This window comes from Doryrhamphus excisus, chromosome 15, assembly GCF_030265055.1.
Source record: "Doryrhamphus excisus isolate RoL2022-K1 chromosome 15, RoL_Dexc_1.0, whole genome shotgun sequence".
Lineage (NCBI taxonomy): Eukaryota > Metazoa > Chordata > Actinopteri > Syngnathiformes > Syngnathidae > Doryrhamphus > Doryrhamphus excisus.
Genome location: NC_080480.1, coordinates 10,180,850 through 10,201,494, shown reverse-complemented (window position 1 = coordinate 10,201,494; position 20,645 = coordinate 10,180,850). Strand labels below are relative to the sequence as shown.

The window sequence follows — 20,645 nt, the reverse complement described above, 5'->3', positions numbered from 1 at the left end:
AAACTGTGGGTCGAGGTGAGTCCGACTATGTCTAGTCGGAATATCTCAACCTCTTGCACAAGTTCAGGTTCCTTCCCCACCAGCGAAGTGACATTCCATGTCCCAAGAACCAGATTTGGCCGCCGAAGACCAGGTCGCCTACGCACCCGCCCTTGACCGCCACCCAACACACAATGCACCGGACCCTTATGCTTGCCCCCGTAGGTGGTGGGTCTACGGGGGGGAGATCCCGTGTGGCTTCTTCGGGCTGGGCCTGGCCAGGCTCCACGGGTGAAGGCCCGACCACCAGGCGCTCGCCTGCGAGCCCCTCCCCCGGGCCTGGCTCCAGGGTGAGGCCCCGGTATCCCACATCCGGGCGAGGTACGGTTCCTCTTCTTGTTGTAATTCATATGGGTCTTCTGAATCACTCTTGGTCTGTCCCGTCACCTCGGACCTGTTTGCCTTGGGAGACCCTACCAGGGGCATATAGCCCCAGACAACATAGCACTCAAACCCCTCCACCACGATAAGGTGGTGATTCACGGAGAGGTATTTATTTAATATTTAATTAATATTTAATATATATAATAGCACCTTTTAAGGAAATGCAGATATTGATTTGCAACACATACCTTATATTTTATATCATTTTGGCTTGCCTTTATTACTGCTACTCAACGACATGGCTGAAAACGGAAGACATTATAGTTACTATTATGAAATGATGCTTCTTCCAGCCTCCAAGCCACTAATGAAGCATTACCTTTATCTCCACGTTGCTTTTCATTTGCCGTATGGCTGTTTTGAAGCCTCTCATTTGTTTTCAGATGGAGCTCCACTGAGCGAGCTGTCGTGGCCTTCATCCCTTGCTGTGGTGGTCATCTCCTTCTCCGGCCTTTTCACCTTTGTCTTCCTCATGCTCGCCTGCCTGTGCTGCAAGAAGGGCGACATGGGCTTCAAGGTAGGGACAAAACACACTGATAATGTACACTCAACATGAGGTACACATGCACAGTTGTTTAGTTTAGTCTGGTTTATCTCAATAATGCATGATAAAAGGTTACACTGGAATACATACATCTTATGTTTACAGTCTGAAAAGGAGTTGGAAGAAGCTGAGCTTATTTACATCCTACTCTCTGTCCATATTACAGCAATTGCAAAGGAATTCCTACACTTACTGTGTTCAAAATACAGTGCATCCACAGTTCCCAAAGTGGGGTACACCAATCGTCATGGGGGTACGTGAATAAAAATGAAAAACTATTAAAAGCACAGTGTCGGCATATTCCGATTCTTGCTCTTTAACGCTGAAATTTGTGATACAGCTCTCGTGCAGGTGTACCTATTGCTGGGATCAAATGTATCTATAGGCTTTTCAACTGAGTAGCTATAGCTAGCAGCTATTTCCCTGCACTTGGAAGAATGTGCATCCCAATCGGACCACAGAAGTTAAAAAGAGTTCATCATTCCTTTGTAACGCGCGCTGGGAACGAAGCAGAGAATCAATAGCTTTTGTAAAGTGTAGAAAGCTCTCCTGGGAGCTATATCGCTACACCAGGCTGACTCACATGCAGCCAACCTGCTGGCTCTGCCATCATGCCCTCAGAGTGGCAGATGGTTCTCCTGACTGCGAAACAACACTAATTGCTATGCACCTTAGACACTATCTGGATTTCTTCCTTTGCACAAAGTCATTGTTCATTTCCTAAAAGCTGCAGAATTAGCATAAAAATAATCTATTGCAGACTCAGTCATAGGATTACAGCAGCCTTTCTGTTTATGGACACATGTTCAGCTTGTATGCAGCTAATGGTGTAGCACAGGGGTGCTCATTAAGTCGATCGCGATCTACCGGTCGATCGCGGAGGTGGTACTGGTCGATCGCTGGTCGATCGCGGCGTGACATTAAAAAAATATCATCCTAGCATCAATGCCGTCACTTGATTGATATACAGGGCAGCCATTCAGATGACAACTGAATGTTGCCCTTTGGGCGACCAATCAAATCAAACAACGTCTCTAAGTGCAGCAGAACTTACGATGTCAGCCTATCATCCACCCCCGTTACTTGATTGACATACAGGACAACCAGTCAGATGACAACTGAATTTTGACCTTTAGGTCACCGCTCATGCGTAAACAACGATGCAAAGTGCTAAGCTAGTCGGAGAATTGCGAGATTTTAAGCCCTCGCTAAAGTTTATGGTCACTAAAATGAGTGAAGGAGCTGGACCAAGTAATAAGGCAAAAAACATATCACTTCCATACGGATATGGAATATTATACGGATATTATGATACGGATATTATCCATGACTGATAAACATTTGGAAGTGTGCGTGAGGCTGGCTATCAGCAGCTACTGTCCGGACTATGCATCCCTGGCTGGTTCAATTCAGTGCAAGTCATCAAAGTAAACTCAGGTAATTACAAAAAATTTTAATAGTTAATTATGTGTGTTTTGCAATATTGGCTCATTTGGTTATGTAAGGTACATCAACATACATTGTACGTACAAATAATCCTCAATACATTTGAAAATAAATAGATGTTTTGCATTTTTGTAGTGGGTAGATTATTTTGACTCGGTCATTTTAAAAGTAGCTCGCATGCTGAAAAAGTGTGAGCACCCCTGGTGTAGCAGATATAATCTACTTTTACCCCCTCTGGTGGACTTGTATGGCCATTACAGTGTTAGAGTTAGTGACGTGTGATTGGGGTCTTCTGTCTTCAAAATGTTCAAAGCATTACTAAATACCGCCAAATAATAACAACATTTCGGTAATGAAACATTAAATATTTCAGATTTGTTCTCTAAACTGAGAACAGATGGCTATCATTATAATCATTTAAGAAACATAGAAGTATTGTTGTTAGGCAACTTTGAACTAAATGAGCCCACACATTGTACACAGTTGGTACAAAAGTGCTGATGTGCACAAGCCAGCACACAAGAAGCACTTCTGTACATTAATGAGGACTTTCACAACGCAACGCACACATGACCTATGGGAGTGTCCATTGGCTAGGTGGGCATCATAGTACCACCATTGTCCACCACTTTTGGCGGCGGCGGGTGCATGACTAATGGCGGCACGTGTCTTTGCACCAGGAGTTTGAAAATGCAGAGGGAGAGGAGTACCAGGCGGACCTCTCGCCTTCACGCCACAATGGGCCCGAGGTTTACATCCTGCCCCTCACCGAGGTCTCCCTGCCTGTCTCCAAGCAGCCCGGCAGATCCAGTAAGAGGCCGCACAACACCACAGCCGACAATACACCGCTAACAGCTTGTCTTCAACTTTTATTTCACTTGACATCAATACTCTGCTCCTATTGTGGCTGTCATGACAAGCGGACAGGATATGCTTCAGATTCCTTTCAGTTGGATACAAGAAAAGTACTGTTTCAGCTGGAAATAACACAAGATAAGTGCAAAGAAGTTCCATGTCTAAAATACAAGCATATCCAATGTTCTCTCTAGATGTATCCTTTAGAATGGGGTACACAAAACTTAAAAAGATTATTATTATTACATTTTTCTTTTTATATTTGACATTTCCATTTGTATATTTATTATCATTATGTATTTTTGTATAGATTTTGCAAATATTTTTCAATTATATCAAATGATATCATACAAATACTAAAAGACACCAGTGTCCCTTCATGGTGCAGGAAAAAAGAAATAATTAAAAAAAAAGCTGTTTACAGTATTTTTTACTTACAGATATTTTACTGTGTTAATCATTTTCATGAATTAAATATATTTGCATATATTGCATTATACACCTGATTTTCATATCTTGTGCCGTTCCCTGTTAAATGAGTTAACTTCTTAACAATGAATTGTCCTAATCCAATAATATAATCTAACCCATTCACACTGCAGTGGGTGTACTTAATGTGGGAATGAAGGAATCTGACCCCTTCTCTGCATTCTTCATGCATCTTTAACTGTGTTGATACATGCATTTTGCATGGCATTAAATAACACAACGTACATTACATGGGGAATGGAAATCAGGTATTTTTTTCCAAGAGAGTTCTGAATTGAGCTCTGTTGTTAACAACGAGGGACAGTTTACTTGATGAATCTGGATAAAGTATTTGATTGGAGAGCTTTTAGTTGCTGGGTCAAATATTCTGCTACACTTAGCAGCTGAGATTTCAGGAAAAGCTTCTAAAATATACTTTTCCAGAGCGCCGACATCTCACACACACCCACACACAGCAGGAGTGAGCAGAGTCGAGAGACGCATGCTTTTTGCTATCATTTTAACATTGGTCGCTGTTTTTCTCACATTTGAGCACAAGTGAACTGAACCGCACCAGAGTTCACTTGCAAGCAGACTAAGATCCATGTCTCTCTGGTTTTGGTCCACTTGTTTGGTGTTCACCACAAGTCAGATGGTGTACACACCAGAATTCATTTTAACCGTACCAAACATGACGTGAAAGCACCCCCAATGATCACTGATGAAGGTTATGCATTGGAGGGGTATCCTGCGTTATTATTCTGTGTGATAGGGCTCGTTAGATTGTGCAGGTATTTTGTTAGCTGCAGAACCGTATTGGAAAACCGTGCTGGAGGAAGCTACATCTGAAGCCAGGTTGACTGGATCCGCTCATGGTTCTGTGGGAATGCCAGGATGCACACTCACACATTCCCCATTTGTATTAAAATCCCATTCCTTAATTTGTCTGTGGTGCATGTTTAAGGCTGGAGAAGTGTGGGATTGTTATCGCCGTGACAACCTCTGCCCAGCGTTCCGGTGGCTGAAAGGGCCTTGTGTGCACACACACACACACACGAGTGTATGCTGGGGTACCAGGACACAGTGAACAGGAGCAACAATGGAATCCATTTAGGCAAGATGGCCAGTGGGTCAGCAATAAGGCCCGGGCGGGAACGTCTGTGGAACGCAGCAGAGGAGGACTGCCATTATTGGGCCGACACAGAGAGCAGTCTGTGGCAGAGGGTGGTGGCACGCACCGTGACCTACAATGGAGGGGGGTGGGGGGCGCTTGAGATAAGGGTGCTGAGTGTGACAGAGGTCTTTTCTGCATCTTACAGAGATGTTTTTGTGTCCACTTGGGCTGAGGAATGCTGCCGGGTGGGGGTCCAGGGGGATGGGGTGGGCTTATGTCATTAGGGGATGGGTGTCTTGGAGATGCACACCGAGCTGGAGCGTCAGATGGCACCATACCAAGCAACGGGCAAGATGAGGAGCACCAGGTGGTGCTGGTGTGACAGCTGAAGAAGCAGAATTCCGGACTGTGTGTTTGTGTGTCCCAGTATGGGAGGACGGACCAGAAGAGGCAGCAAGGCCAGCTTGTTCAGCTGCACCAGGGTTCGGAAGGCCTTGGCTTTCTCACACACATTGCGACCGCCTCTCATACACACAATGACTATGAGACACCGCGGGTGGATGCCGGGGGCCCTCTGTTCTCACGCGCCGAAGCAGGACTTGGTGCTCAGAGTGGTGGGCCGCTCCAGCGCTCCATCACCTCCACAGGACAAATCACCTTGGCGCCCAAAGTATGAGGATCCTGCGAGGTAATGAGCTTTGTTCGTCTCGGGTGTGTCTCTCATCATGGAAGCGTGAGTGTGGGATTTCACTTTCATTCACTCCAGAAGACGTTCAAGTATTCAAACTGAACCTGTCCTCGCTCGTCTTTTACATGCGTTTAACATGTACCCTTCCACTCTTTCATACGTAAGCGTAAAATGTATATACATCTGAAAGCCTGTATGTCCAAAGTTGTGCGGTGTTTGTTTTTATAAGATTTTGCACCCCAAAATTTGGAGATACATGTTTTTCCATCGCTGATGTAAAAATGATGGATGCCTTACCATTTCAAAATGTAATGCTATGTCCACACCTTATTTAGTCTCTGTAACGTCACTGTCCAATGAAAAGCATGTACAGTAATCACGATTGTGTTAACTGTTTATTTAAACTATGGGAAAACGGGAAAATGTTCATTCATTCATTTTCTACCGCTTATCCTCACAAGGGTCGCGGGGGTGCTGGAGCCTATCCCAGCTGTCACCCTGTACACCCTGGACTGGTGGCCAGCCAATCACAGGGCACATATAGACAACCAACCATTCACACTCACATTCATACCTATAGACCAGGGGTGCTCATTAAGTCGATCGCGAGCTACCGGTCGATCGCGGAGGTGGTACTGGTCGATCGCTGGTCGATCGCGGCGTGACATTAAAAAAATATCATCTCAGCATCAATGCCGTCACTTGATTGATATACAGGGCAGCCATTCAGATGACAACTGAATGTTGCCCTTCGGGCGACCAATCAAATCAAACAACGTCTCTAAGTGCAGCAGAACTTACGATGTCAGCCTATCATCCATCCCCGTTACTTGATTGACATACAGGACAACCAGTCAGATGACAACTGAATTTTGACCTTTAGGTCACCGCTCATGCGTAAACAGCGATGCAAAGTGCTAAGCTAGTCGGCGAATTGCGAGATTTTAAGCCCTCGCTAAAGTTTATGGTCACTAAAATGAGTGAAGGAGCTGGACCAAGTAAAAAGGCAAAAAACATATCACTTCCATACGGATATGGAATATTATACGGATATTATGATACGGATATTATCCATGACTGATAAACATTTGGAAGTGTGCTTGAGGCTGGCTATCAGCAGCTACTGTCCGGACTATGCATCCCTGGCTGGTTCAATTCAGTGCAAGTCATCAAAGTAAACTCAGGTAATTACAAAAATTTTTAATAGTTAATTATGTGTGTTTTGCAATATTGGCTCATTTGGTTATGTAAGGTACATCAACATACATTGTACGTACAAATAATCCTCAATACATTTGAAAATAAATAGATGTTTTGCATTTTTGTAGTGGGTAGATTATTTTGACTCGGTCATTTTAAAAGTAGCTCGCATGCTGAAAAAGTGTGAGCACCCCTGCTATAGACAATTTGGAGTCGCCAATTAACCTAGCATGTTTTTGGATTGTGGGAGGAAACCGGAGTACCCGGAGAAAACCCACGCATGCAAACTCCACACAGAGATGGCCGAGGGTCGATTTGAACTTGGGTCTCCCAGCTGTGTGGCCTGCATGCTAACCACTAGTCCACCGTGAAGCCAAAAAGCTTTATATTATTTTTTATTGATGGGATGGAAGAATCTCTGTCGATGTTCTGAACTCCCATTTACATGCCCCCGGTGTTTTATTGAGCCAAATCGGGGCCCTATGAAATATATTTATTAATTCATTCATTTTGTACTGCTTATCCTCACAAGCTGGAAAAATATTTGGATAATAAATATGTAAATAAAAAAACTTGCAATACACTACATATTCACAGCATCTTTGAATGCCTTATATATGTATTTTTGTTCATTTAGCTATAGTTATGCTTGAGAATGTTTAATTTAGGACACAAATATGCAAAGCCACACTCAACCACAAAATTTTGTAATTATTATATTTTTGTTGAAGAAGTTGAAGTTGAGAAAAACAAAACAAAAAAATGTAATAAAAAACAAATTATAGATACATGCTTTTCATTGCAAACTGACGATAACTGTCCTGGCAACATGGCTGAATTTGGACTGTAAAATGTGTTTGCTTTTCATTATAGTAGTGGTAATTATGAATGTAGTGTTTAATAAAATGCATTTCCAATATAATGTAGCATCATTTATTCAGATACACTTTCTAAAAAAATGTATTTGTTTCTCTCTTATTTCCTCCAGTCCAGCTTCTAAAATCATCCGACCTGGGCCGCCATAGTTTACTCTACCTGAAGGAGATTGGCCATGGCTGGTTTGGCAAGGTAAATCAGGAATATTTGTTACAGACAACGTTATCTGTGTGCTACCAGAACTGACGTCAAGCACTAACACCGCTCCAGTCTGCCTCTTCTCTTCCTGGAATTTGATTGGATTTCTCCTTTTTAGCTAATTGTAGCTAAAACAATTTATTAGGATTTTGCACCAAAAACTAATATATAGTATATGCTTATTTTGAATGCTTTCATACGATCGTCTAAAATTGCTGTGTGCACCTGGCAGGTGTTGCTGGGCGAGGTCAACGTGGGCCTCAGCACCACCCAGGTGGTGGTGAAGGAGCTGAAGGCCAGCGCCAGTGTGCAGGACCAGATGCAGTTCCTGGAGGAGGTCCAGCCTTTTAGGACTTTACAGCACCCCGCTCTCTTGCAGTGCTTGGCCCAATGCTCGGAGGTCACGCCTTATCTGCTGGTCATGGAGTTTTGTCCTCTGGTAGGAAAGACTTTCATCATGTATTAGTACACCTTTCTACTTTTCCGAGAGGCTAAAAAGCAACGTACTTCTCTGCTGCCTAAGGGTGACTTGAAAAGCTATCTCTGCGGTTGCCGAGTGACTGACTCAGAGACGCCCGACGCGCTCATCCTCCAGCGAATGGCATGCGACATTGCCTCGGGGCTTTTACACCTCCATAAGAACAACTTCATACACAGGTAATCAACCTAGCAAACTCTCTTTAGGTTACCATTTTCAATTCCTCAGTGTGCAACAGTGCTGCCCCCTGTTGGCCGCTGCCTGCAACAACATCCTGGTGCTGCCCGAGTGGTCATCTTAAAACTCCAGCATCAGTGATTTTGTTGCCGGGGGCGACCCTTGACTTCTTCTTTGGCACTTTCCCCCCCCCTCATCGTTCTGTGGTTGCCATGGCAACTGGTAATCGGATGAAGTTTGTGGAGGAGGTGAGGCAATACAAAGTGTGGAACTTGCTATGTCATCGTTACCAAAAATACGGGTCAGGACTTGGTTGGTTTGAGGTCAGCTTTCATTATTACTTATACTCAACCGGGCGCATCATTTATTGTACCGTATATACCACAATCAAAGTGGAACATATGTTATTTAAAATAAATAGCAAAAATCTGCTTTTAAAATAACTAATTCATTAAATGCACGGACGTTTTGTTTCATGTTTTTCAACCAATCTTCTCAAATTGTACCTTGATGTGCTTTTCAGTCCTCCTGAATTTTGTGAGCTACAAACGTTTATTTTTGTTCTTTTATGGACAGTGACCTGGCCTTGCGAAACTGCCTGCTAACATCAGAAATGTCCGTTAAAATCGGAGACTACGGGCTTTCTCACAGTCTATATAAGGTTTGATTGACATATTCTCCTAATATAGGCTGGTTGTTAGTGTACATGATCAGCTGATTTACCCTTTTTAAACCCGCAGGAGGACTATTATTTCACACAAGACCAGATTTGGGTGCCCTTACGCTGGATTGCCCCTGAGCTCATAGATGAAGTCCATGGAAACCTGCTGGTTGTTGACCAGACGAAATCAAGCAACATCTGGTATGATACAGTATACTACAGTATATCACATATATCACATGTGGTCAAGCATGCATTCTTTGATTCCAGTCAGCCTTGAATGACTATCATCTATTGACTAATGTGGCCTCTTCCAGGTCGCTGGGGGTCACCATTTGGGAGCTGTTTGAGTTGGGCGAGCAGCCATACAGGCAGTACTCTGACAGACAGGTGCTGACATATGCAGTCAAAGAACAGCAGCTCAAACTGGCCAAACTGCAGCTCCAATTTCCCCTCGCTGAGCGCTGGTGAGATACGCTTGAGGTATTTCAAATGGAAAAGTTCTCTTTTAACGGTGTATCGCTGTCTTTAGGTATGAGGTGATGCAATTCTGCTGGCTGCAGCCCGAGCTGAGACCAAGCAGCGAGGAAGTTCACCTCCTGCTAACATACCTCTGCGCTAAAGGCTCCAGTGAGGCTGAGGAGGATTTCGAAGAACGTTGGAATGCACTGAGACCTAACTTGCTCGGAAGCCCCTCCCACATAGCCGCACCCCTCGAACTCACACCGATAATCCCTGTGGCTGACGCCCACATCTCGACCCAAACTCAGACCGTAGAGCTGGCCTCGTCGGCTTCATCCTCCTTTCCGCTGCTGGAGCACTTCTCTGACAGCTTCCACTCTGACACGGGGGACGACTTGCTGACCGTCACAGAGACCAGCCACGGTCTCAACTTCGAGTACAAGTGGGAGGAAGGCCGATCCGAGCAGCCCTACTGCTCTTCGTCCACCAGCGGACCACTGTGCCAGGGGAACCCACACTACCAGGATATATACTACTCAAGTGACGTCAGTACATCAGGCGTATCGCCACCTTACTATCAAGCAGAGCATCCATGTGTGGTTCCTGTGTTGAGCGCCCTCAGCCCTTCTGTCAGCAGTGAATATTACATCCGTATAGAAGAAACAGAGTGTAACATTAACTTGGACAACTGTAGTCCTGCACTGGAGGCTGGAAACACCTGTTTGCCCACTGAGAGTGAGACCCCCACAGCACAAACAAATACCTACTGGTCAACTGCTGACATCACCAAATCAACAGACTCATATTCAAGCCCCGCTATGCAGCTCGCCTCGGAGCCCCTGGTAAGAGAGGCATCCAGCAGCATCGGCAGCCCCGTAACTTTAAACCAATGTGGCCATGCTGGCCCCTTACACTATCTGGCCCAATCTAATGTTCGTCATCCGGTGGAATGTTCAGAAAGTCAGTCTAGTCTGACTGAAGCTGTGAGCAGCCCCAGCTTAGGTTTGTGTGACCCCTACCTTGAAGCCAGAAATGACTCCATATGTACGATGGGTTCCCTGCAAAAGACGTTGACCATCATAAACCATGTCAACATCGATGTAGATACAGGTGATGGCCTGCTGGTGGGCTGTCACGGAAGCAGGGACGTCGACGATGGTGCTTTCTTTGAGGAAGAAGCCACAAACTGGACCTTGAACCATTCTGCCAACAATAACATTCTGAATTTTGGCAACAGGGACACAAGCAGAATGGAGAATTATCTCCATCTTCAATATAACACGACAGATTTATGGTCTTTAACCAAGGACACCACCAAGACTTTCCGCAGTTGCAGAACTTTGAAACTGGAGGCAGAAGAAGGGGAATCAGTTGGTTCCTCTGCCAGTCAAGCCAAAGAATTAGGCTCATATGTTCATCTACGTCCCCAAGATAGGGGGAGAATGCCGGAGCAAAATAACCTGGCTGGTTTCCCAAGTAATGACTGCCTTGCCAAGTCAAGCGCCAGAGGGGAGAATGAAAAGCAGTTGTTACCGAACGGAGAGAGACTCTACTCCGAGCCCAAGATGATACCTGACACAAGCTATGTACAGTCTCCTTCCTCCTTCAATGAGTCGCAGACTGGCTGGATTGAAGCATTACCAGAGAAGACTACGGGTAGCATTTGGGACGGCGCCCCAACAGGAGTCCCCGCTTTGAGAGACATCAGACTAACTTATGATCCCTCGGAAATGAACATCAGAGAGCTGGGGGGCGGAATCGGGACCAGAAACGCCAGTAGTACCCTGGTGGAGCTGGGAGACTACAGCGAAGAGGATGATGACTTCACAGATATCACATCAGGCATCTTCGCTGATTTCAACCTCGACTACGCAGAGGTAGAAGAAGATGAGTTGAGTCCACTGAAGAACTCGGAGAGAACGACCGTCTCCGTTGACAACATCAACCTCTATTCACGCGTCGCAAGCACCTGTGATCAAGCCTTCAGCCCAGACTCTTTCAGTGCTCCCGTCCAGCCCAAATCTCTGGATAGCGGCTACGACACAGAAAATAACGGATCTCCGGAGTTCATGTTCAAAGAGCTTGCTGATCCCCAAAGAGGTGAACTTGTTCTGCAAGTGCGTCACGGTCTCACCAGTGGTCCAGAGGTCCAGTTAAAGCAAATGACTGATCAACACCATTACAGGGACTCGGCCTACTTCTCTGACTATGAAAATGACAAAAGCCCCCGAGAGGATGATGGTCAATTCTTTGCAGGGCCAACTAGACAGGCAGAGAAACTGAGCTCTTCCAAAGGCGTTGATGGCATCACCAGGGAGTTCGCTATCACAGAGGACTTGAGACTCATTAAAGGTTGCGTTTTGGAAAGACCCTCTGACCCCCTTCCCACGCCCGGACTGTCCATGTTGTCGCCATTTCCTGCACAGATGGGTGGTTGCCTGACCAAAGAGGCAGCACCAGAGGACGATGATCTGGAGTTGGAGACAGAGTACCAAGAGGAGCCTTGCTCAGAGCTCAGCACCTCTGCCGGGTCTGAACCATCCTCCAACATCCAAGAGGCCTTGAGAAACCATGAGGATGGGAAGAGATCCCAAGACTGTTGCCAGGTGCAGATATGTCCTGACTCCACTGGATCTGATTACAAAGACGATGAGGAACCCAAAGAGAACACCGAGGAGGATGAGCTGCCGGAATTCAATCACGTGACAACACCAGAGGAAAGGAGAGAGGCCGTCCAGATAAATGAGGACGAATTTGAGGACATCGATGCAGAGGAATGCGACAGCTTGTGTGAAGAGCCAAATGTCGTAGCCGAGCTGTCGTCTTCATCGTCGATGATGGAGCTGTGTGGAGAAGCAGTGAGAGCCCCGCTGGAGGAAGCGGAGGACGAGGACGACTCCGATGACAGCGAGTCGGATGAAGAGTTGAGGACCTACAGCATCCAGGAGGAAGACAGCGAGGGCAGCAACGAAGATCTGAGCTCGGTGCCGGTCGTGGTGAGTGACAGCAGCAGGGCAAGACACCTCCGTAGCCTCCTGAAGATGCCCACGCTCCTCACGCAATCCTTCTGTGAGGAGCTGGAGACAAAGAAAAAGGCGGTGTCCTTTTTTGATGATGTCACCGTGTTCCTCTTTGACCAAGTACGACGCTAAAACACGATTGGGTTCGGTCTTGGAGAAGGTTCATGAAGATTCATTCATTGTTGCTATGATCTCCAGGAAAGCCCAACCGGAGAACTCGTTGACTACAATTTCTCTCCTGAAGAAGAGTCCAGGAGGAAGGAACCAGTCGATGAAAACGTTAAACCCTGTGAGGAGCATCGTGACGCTGAGGAGAAAGACAATGCAGAGGAAGGTGAGAATTGTAAGGATTGGATTAATCCATCACTGATGATTATTAACTGATTATTTTTTTAATCACCTTCAGGTTACGAGTGGGAGGACGATGTTGCATTTGAGCAACCGTCTTCACCTGACGCCATGCCCGAGGCCCAACTGACGCCCACTTCCACATCAAACAATCCAGAGGCGGGGAAATCTGCACCAGAGGCATTGAACCGATTTATGGTGTCCAGATTCTCCATCACGCACGTCTCGGACACGGTCACAGCAACGGGTCCGTGTCCGTGTTCTAATTTTGGCTAATAAATGATTCATGATTAATACTGGATATGCAAATGAGCATGCTTGGGAAGACATGCTAGCATACATGTATACAGATATCCTGAAAGTTAGACACAGTCAAAATCTTATGACCAATTAATGGCCACTGCTTCATGGTGGCCATGTTTTTTTTAATGAAACTCTCTAATTTGCATCAGTTCCATAAAAGTGTTTACCAAAATTGGTGAGAGTTAAAGCGGGTGTGAGAAGTTACAAGTCCATTCAACATATGATAACCCCACCATGGGGTGGTATCTGACTGGATGTTTGTCTCCCAACAGGGAACACCGATGACGTTCCAAAAGACCACGGGGGGACGACTGGAAGAGGACTGTGATCCTCAATAATCCCAACATGAAACATTAATACGTCACGTGACCCTTTGAGACAGTGCCTCATGGTGATTTGCACAGTTTTTTAATTTTATAATTTGCTGCTGGTTATGAAGTGGATCCGACTATGCCCCCCCGCCCCCTCCCTAAATAACGCCCTTCACATTGGTCACTCAGTGCTTCTTTGAATTGGCTGCTTAACATTGTTTTAAAGACTGTTACCAGACAATTCAGACTTTATTTTTCAAACCGATATGATGTAAGGGACGGCGATAGAGCACTTTGTGTTAAACATCACTATTGTCACTGCGTCTTTTATTTTGAAGTATCATGCTGTCCTGAGTCTTTTCTACGTCTGTGTTGTTGTTGTTCATTCTATTGAAATTATATGGGAAGTCCCCTATTGTATGTTATATAATATAAAATGTAGCAGATAGCTTGACTTGAATTACCACTGCAGTCAGGATGCAAATCTCCCTCACATTTGCCAAAGAGATGTTTAAAGAACAAAAAAAAAGCCCAATTGGATGACATGGCAATAATTGGAAGAGCGGGTGTTGTTTGTACCAGTGACAACCAGTATCATCATCATCATCATCGCACCAGCACCAGTAGTAAGCAGTATCAGTGATGTCCATTCTGTCTTCATTCACGGCTGTTGTAGTATCCTGAAACAATACACTGAAATACTTTACTTTCTCCCCGTTTCTTCTCTCATTTCTTCTCACAAAAAAGTTCTTATTTAAGAGAACAAAATCAGATATGAGTAAAGTTGTACTATTAGAATAAAGTCATTATGACAAAATTGTTGTCCAATTAAAGTAGTAGATTATAAAAAAGAAATCAAGTCGAAGAAATGTGAAAAAAATTGTATGGGTCTGAGAAGAAAGTTGTTTAATTGCAAGAAAACATAAAAAGAATGAATTTAATCAAGTTATGGAAAAATCATAACATTGAGAATAACGCTGTAATATCGACCAGTCCAGGGTGTACCTGGCCTCTCACCCAAAGTTAGCGGGGATAGGCGCTAGCATACCCTTGGCCCTTGTGAGGATAAGCGGCATAGAAAGGATGGATGGAAAATTACCGTGGTTGATCGGCTCCAGACCCAACCGAGACAAGTGAATTTCCACTAAGTAGGATTCAATTTTCATAATTAGGAGCATAGAAAACCTGTTAATGACTTGCTGAATAAAATACTTACCATGATTAAAGCCCTCTGTTGACATCATATACTGTTAAAAACCCCTTTAATCACTGTTGCACTCCTATTTGCATGCACAGGCTATGGGACCACTGCAGGGACATGAGAGACAGCATTTGCCTCAACCAATAGCACGCTAGCACACTAACTAGTTAGCCTCCAAATTACTGTATTCTCAACTTAGTGTTTAAAACGTAGCACTAAAAATTTACCATTTCCACACAATGTGAAGAGAATTGTCATGTCTCAATAATGGAGCATTACTGTCGCCTAGTAAACAGAATTCTACATGTACTTTAGTCTTTCCATATTTTCTTATGCATGAAACAGTATACATGAGTGAAGGAGTGATAATCGAAGAGAAATCTAGTGTTATGAGAATAAAGTCAAATTGTTTCAACTAAATAGTTGTATAAATAGTAACATAAACATTGTCAGTTGTCACTTGTAAATACCTCATTGACAACTCTATTCATTCTTGTTTATTTTCTTTCCAGCGTCTGCCATAACAGTAACTTTGTACAACCCCAAATGACATTACCACACATACTGGCAGAAAGTTTGCGTCCACTGAGATTTATTTTGGACATGATAATTTATGTGCTTTCTGTACACGACAGGTATATAACATAAACAGACAAAAACACATGGGAAATCAACAAAGTGAAAGCTATATAAAAAGTAAAAAACAACAACAAATGCAATCATAAAAGCATGACCAATAAGCCCTCAACTTAAACTACAACAATGTCGTAATTCTTGACAGCTATTGCTATTTTTTCATCGAAGAACTCTCCTAGATTGATCTATTTCTTACTTTGACCAGCGTATAGTATAATACTGAGAACGAATGACCAAAAGGCTCTATGAATACTGCGCCTTATCTGATATAAGCTACCGCTCCCTCAAAGCTAATAATAATGCTAATAAAAGAAGTCCATTGGGATTAACCTCACATCTTTATGCGACAAATTAAATATATTTTTTAAAATGACTGGTGGTACGGCAAAAAGGTAAGAGAAAAAAAGAGTTCCAAAATGCTAACATTGACAGCATACAAAATACCAACGTGTGAGGCCCACAAGCTTGTTGGATGAAAACACAAAAGTAAAGAGTGGAAGGCACAATTCCCCACACAGCTACAGCAAGCAACCACCAGAAACTGTACTTACCGTTCCTAATAATAATCATTGCTGCTCATTAATGTCAATAATAATAATAATAATGAAATTTACACTCTAACATGTCAAAGAAAGTAAAAAGTATAGGCTCCAATCTTATCCATAAAAGAAATGAAAAAGCCAAGTTAGGCTGCGTTCACACTTGTGGTTTGATACTTGGTGCACATTTTGGTGTGGTGAGCTCAGAGGGGTGCAAACGGTACCTTGGACCATGTCTCGGTTTTTGGGCTACAGTCCCGCCGACTGCTCTGTCACTTCAAACCCAGGTCCATGCAAATTCTACCAGAACTCTCATGCATGGAGAGTTTCCAAAAGGGAGTTTTTATCTTGAGTTCAACTTCATTGGACGGTTTTTATGACTATTATATGACATAACTCCAATTTTTAAACTAAATGTCCTCTCTTAGCTTAAATATGGAGGTTACTTTCATATTAGATTTTTTAATCAAAAGCTTCCACAAGCGCTGTTGTCACCCATTTTCTCTTACATATTTCTGTATGTTTTTTGTTATTATTATCAAAGCCATCAATAAGCAGTCCTGGTCTGATTGAACCAGGGTTGGCATGACTGCGTTCACAGACCAGCTTCCAACCCAACCAAAATGACAAGTGTGAACGCACCCTTTGCTTCTGGGCCCACTAGTGGCCAAAAAAGGGGACTGCAGTCGGCTAGTAGTAGATGGTGGCAGATCGGTCGTCATTGAAGGTGGGCCGGAGGTAGACCTCCATGGAACGGTCACTGCAGGGACAGGAAGGGGCGGGGATGATGCATACCAACAGTTAGGCTTGAAGAAATAATTAAAAAAATCAATAAAATGTTCTAAAGCTGCGAAACCACACCCCAACCACCCCAAAGTTTGTTCTGTTGAGGCGTCTACTGCCGTGTTAGCAAGCACCAAAAGTTCAGCAAAAAAAAAAAAGCATGAATAAACTTCCAACAGCCGAGCAGCCAATGAGAGCAGAGCAGGAAGTAGTAAGAAGCGAGCTAAGATGATTGGCTGGCATTAAGAGGCAGTGGACTTACGGAGGTCCTGTTCCCTCAGAAGCGGGACAACTCTGGACCCAAACTGGAAGGTAAAGAGAACCTTTGGGTTTGAGTGGTTCACCTCTCAGGTCATGCATTGGCTGACAATTAGTAAGGACATTGCAGGTTAGTCTGCTGGAGATGAACTTGTTATTATGGAAGTACACTGGAATGTCTGAAGGTGGAACACAATCTACGCCACAAAGGGTCTTAGAAGCATTTTTTTTTAACAAAAGAACTAATAGAAATTGTAAGCGTCTGTTCCAGGGTCAAACTGCGGCCAGCCTAAACCAGTTTAGTTTTAGTGACCTAAGTGAAACCCTCAAAAGTCTCAACTTTAATGCATTCAAGTGTAAAAAGAAGTTAACCAAGGTAATGTTTAGTTGTATTGGTGTTGGTTAACTTCTTTTTACACTTGCGTGAGAAGGAAAAATGTTCCAGCTAATTGAGTGAGGTTTTACGATCCACCGTTTTTGTACTTTTGGTGGTGGTCACAGTTTGACTCTGGAACAGATCATTTCTTCCATTATTCCCTATGGGAAAATGGCTCTAAATCAGGTTCACAGATTGTGTTGAACCGTCGAGGATCCATTCGGTGAGTGAATGGGATGGCTAACCAAAAAAGAAACACATGGATTCATGCTCCACATGCTGAACAAGCCGTGCTTCTGCAGCTTGTCACAAGACATCAACAGGCAGGTGTTTGGAAGTGTGTGTCGTCACCCAAAATACAACAAAAGTACTTGAAAAGTCAACTACAACCACGAGGATCAGGCAGCATTCACACCGTTTATCACACACACACGAAAAGGACATGCGGGGTTTTGGTGGCGACAGCAGTTTGCACAAAAAGAAACAATCCAGAATGAAACCTGTCCAGATCGGGACAAGAATAAATGTGAAAGAACAGATTTCCCGTCACACCAGACGATTTATTAATATATAGAGATATGTTTTATTTAGAATACCTTTGTAAAAAGTCACCATACATTCAAAGTCTTTTTTTTTCTTCCAGTATCACATCTTCTGATATCCCGCCACGGCATGCATAAGATAAAACAACTAATCATCGGCCATTTGTAGGTCTTTTGTACAACAATTTGAAAGGGGAACAAAACTACATAGCCACTCAGGGAATACAATCATAAATAACACTGCTGAGAGCTGAAAAATAAATAGAACAGAATCAAACATGGCTGTCATTTCAAACATCCAAGGCAGGAGGATTTCTACAGAGATTAAACGTGGGGGCTGAATTTATAAAGAAATAAAAATAGAATTGCAGTGGTCATAATACAGTGCCATTTGGTGGACGGACAGAAACAATTCATATATAGATATACAGTAGATTAAATAGATACGCTGTATATTCTTTGCCTGCACATAAAATATGTGTTTCATAGGGAAAAAAAAGGGGGAGAAAAGCAGCATATAAGGCATTGGACACACCCTCTGGACAAAAAACTATTCAATACAGTGCAGGTAGAAAGTGAACACACGCCAGTTGCATTTAAAAATAGTTTGAGCTGAGTATATGTGAATAGTTTTAAAAAAAATACATTGCAATGAGGAAAGCGCTTTTTTAAATTGAACAAATCAAGATTTCCTAGTACAATAATCACATAATGCATGATTACTGTATATACCGGTGTATAAGCTGCTACTTTTTTCATAAACAATGACCCCGGCGGTGCAGTTAATTCATCCTGACATCTTGACTTCAGAACTACAACTCATCGTTTACATAGAGTGCCTCTCGCCAGTCAGTGAGGAAAAGATTACGAGCTATCAGTGAATCACAACGAGCTTGTTAACCCTTTTGCTCACGGTGTCATCTTCTGAAGAACTGGCTCCCACTGACTCAAAGAATCACCTACAAAATCCTTCTGTTCACCTACAAGTCCATCCATAACCTTGCCCCCCCTTACCTCTCTGACCTCGTCCACATTGTCAATCCTTCCCGCTCCCTCAGATCTTCCTCCTCCCTCCATCTCACTGTACCCTCTGCACGCCTTAGCACTACGGGGAGCAGAGCTTTCAGCCGCTCTGCCCACGAACTCTGGAACTCATTGCCACCTGACCTCCGTAACTCTGCCACCCTTCCCATCTTCAAATCCAAACTCAAAACTCATCTGTTCAAACTAGCTTACTCTCTCTAATTGCGTCACATGCCCCCCCCTTATTTATTGTATGTTTTTATTCATTGTTTGTTCTCTTTTATCTTGTATTTTATATTCGTGTTTTTATATCTTCTGTACAGCAACCTTGGGTGTCCTGAAAGGCGCTTTGAAATAAAATGTATTATTATTATTATTAACGCTAAAAACATCACACAGCAACTTAACACTTAAGTGTTACCAATATGAGTTTAAAATATTCATTCATTCATTCATTCATTTTCTACCGCTTATCCTCACGAGAGTCACAGGCGTTCTGGAGCCTATCCCAGCTGTCTTCGGGCGAGAGGCGGGGTACACCCTGGACTGGTCGCCAGCCAATCACAGGGCACATATAGACAAACAACCATTCACACTCACATTCATACCTACGGACAATTTGGAGTCACCAATTAACCTTGCATGTTTTTGGAATGTGGGAGGAAACCGGAGTACCCGGAGAAAACCCACGCATACATGGGGAAAACATGCAAACTCCACACAGAGATGGCCGAGGCTGGAATTGAACTCGGCTTTCCTAGCTGTGAGACCTGCAGATTAACTACTTGCCATGCAGCCAGAGTTTAAAATATACATTTTAACTTTTCCCATACTGTGTTGTGTCCAAGCAAAGCAGGGTGCTGCAATGATATCAGCCTCCCTCAGAGGCAACAATGCAGCGCCATCCATCGTTAAAATAGTTTTATTCATTTTAAACTTTTATTGGTACTTTGTATATTTATTTTTGAGTGTCAAGTCGCTGTGTGATGAGTTATTGTTTTTGTAAGATGACACCGTGAGTGAGGCTGTTATATTGAGTAATGGTCTCTTGCAATTCCCAATGGCTTGACAAGCTTGTCGTCTGTTTTTTCATAGCTCATGATTGGCTGCTGTCAAATAAAGAGATGCCTGGTCCACATATTTTCAAAAACGACTCGTGACAAACCTAGCAACTTTTTTTACGTCGCTGGTGAGTTTTGTAATACTGTGAAACCACAGTATTGTTCTGCATTTGAGAGTGTTTTGATCATGTTTTGGTTTTAAACTGATTATATTTTTTTCCATAAGAAAAAGCAGGTAATTGAACAACTGCACGAGGGTATGTTCACCTTCAACATTCACTGTAAATACAAAAGTCAGGTTTGAGTACGGACACAAGGAAGCACAGCGCGGCCAATGGGATCTCTCCTGCACTGCCTTACTCGGAGATGAGCCTCAAGCATGTGTCTGCTTTTTAAATGTCAAAAACAAAAGGAAAACAAAACCAAGGCGGCGTCTCTCGGCACTTGTACAGTACATGAACCTCCTTCCTGTTAGCGCCACAAAATGACACAACCATGTACATGCATGAAAAGACAAAGCAGGCGAGCAACGGCAGTCTCTCCGACATGCGACTGCCGTTGCTCAGAGTCCGTATCGCTGTACGCCGAGCAGGTAGGCCCCGCCTCGGCTCTCAATGCGCTCAACGCAATCCTCCACCCACCAACCGCTACTGT

General features: G+C 43.8%; 2 protein-coding genes across 9 annotated transcripts in view; one reads left to right on the top strand and one right to left on the bottom strand.

The window, feature by feature from the left end:
• The window catches only part of aatka (apoptosis-associated tyrosine kinase a), a 37,841-nt gene extending 17,775 nt beyond the window's left edge, over nucleotides 1-20,066 (top strand). Inside the window, exons 1-13 of one of the 4 annotated variants that reach the window (XM_058049788.1) lie at nucleotides 6-360; nucleotides 807-940; nucleotides 3,094-3,223; nucleotides 7,727-7,806; nucleotides 8,045-8,251; nucleotides 8,336-8,469; nucleotides 9,044-9,128; nucleotides 9,208-9,329; nucleotides 9,446-9,595; nucleotides 9,661-12,730; nucleotides 12,809-12,944; nucleotides 13,017-13,138; nucleotides 13,534-20,066. In XM_058049788.1, coding sequence (XP_057905771.1) covers nucleotides 174-360; nucleotides 807-940; nucleotides 3,094-3,223; nucleotides 7,727-7,806; nucleotides 8,045-8,251; nucleotides 8,336-8,469; nucleotides 9,044-9,128; nucleotides 9,208-9,329; nucleotides 9,446-9,595; nucleotides 9,661-12,730; nucleotides 12,809-12,944; nucleotides 13,017-13,138; nucleotides 13,534-13,599 — 4,623 coding nt within the window. In that variant the 5' untranslated portion in view covers nucleotides 6-173 and the 3' untranslated portion in view covers nucleotides 13,600-20,066. Of the gene's footprint in view, nucleotides 1-5; nucleotides 361-806; nucleotides 941-3,093; nucleotides 3,224-5,126; nucleotides 5,539-7,726; nucleotides 7,807-8,044; nucleotides 8,252-8,335; nucleotides 8,470-9,043; nucleotides 9,129-9,207; nucleotides 9,330-9,445; nucleotides 9,596-9,660; nucleotides 12,731-12,808; nucleotides 12,945-13,016; nucleotides 13,206-13,533 lie in introns of those variants that run through there. The other 3 variants (XM_058049787.1, XM_058049789.1, XM_058049790.1) reach the window with 3 other exon arrangements.
• baiap2a (BAR/IMD domain containing adaptor protein 2a) overlaps nucleotides 15,349-20,645 on the bottom strand; it is a 59,421-nt gene continuing 54,124 nt past the window's right edge. For 3 of the 5 annotated variants that reach the window (XM_058049791.1, XM_058049796.1, XM_058049797.1), the window contains one exon: nucleotides 17,925-20,638. In XM_058049791.1, coding sequence (XP_057905774.1) covers nucleotides 20,554-20,638 — 85 coding nt within the window. In that variant the 3' untranslated portion in view covers nucleotides 17,925-20,553. Of the gene's footprint in view, nucleotides 16,709-16,993; nucleotides 17,037-17,924; nucleotides 20,639-20,645 lie in introns of those variants that run through there. The other 2 variants (XM_058049795.1, XM_058049793.1) reach the window with 2 other exon arrangements.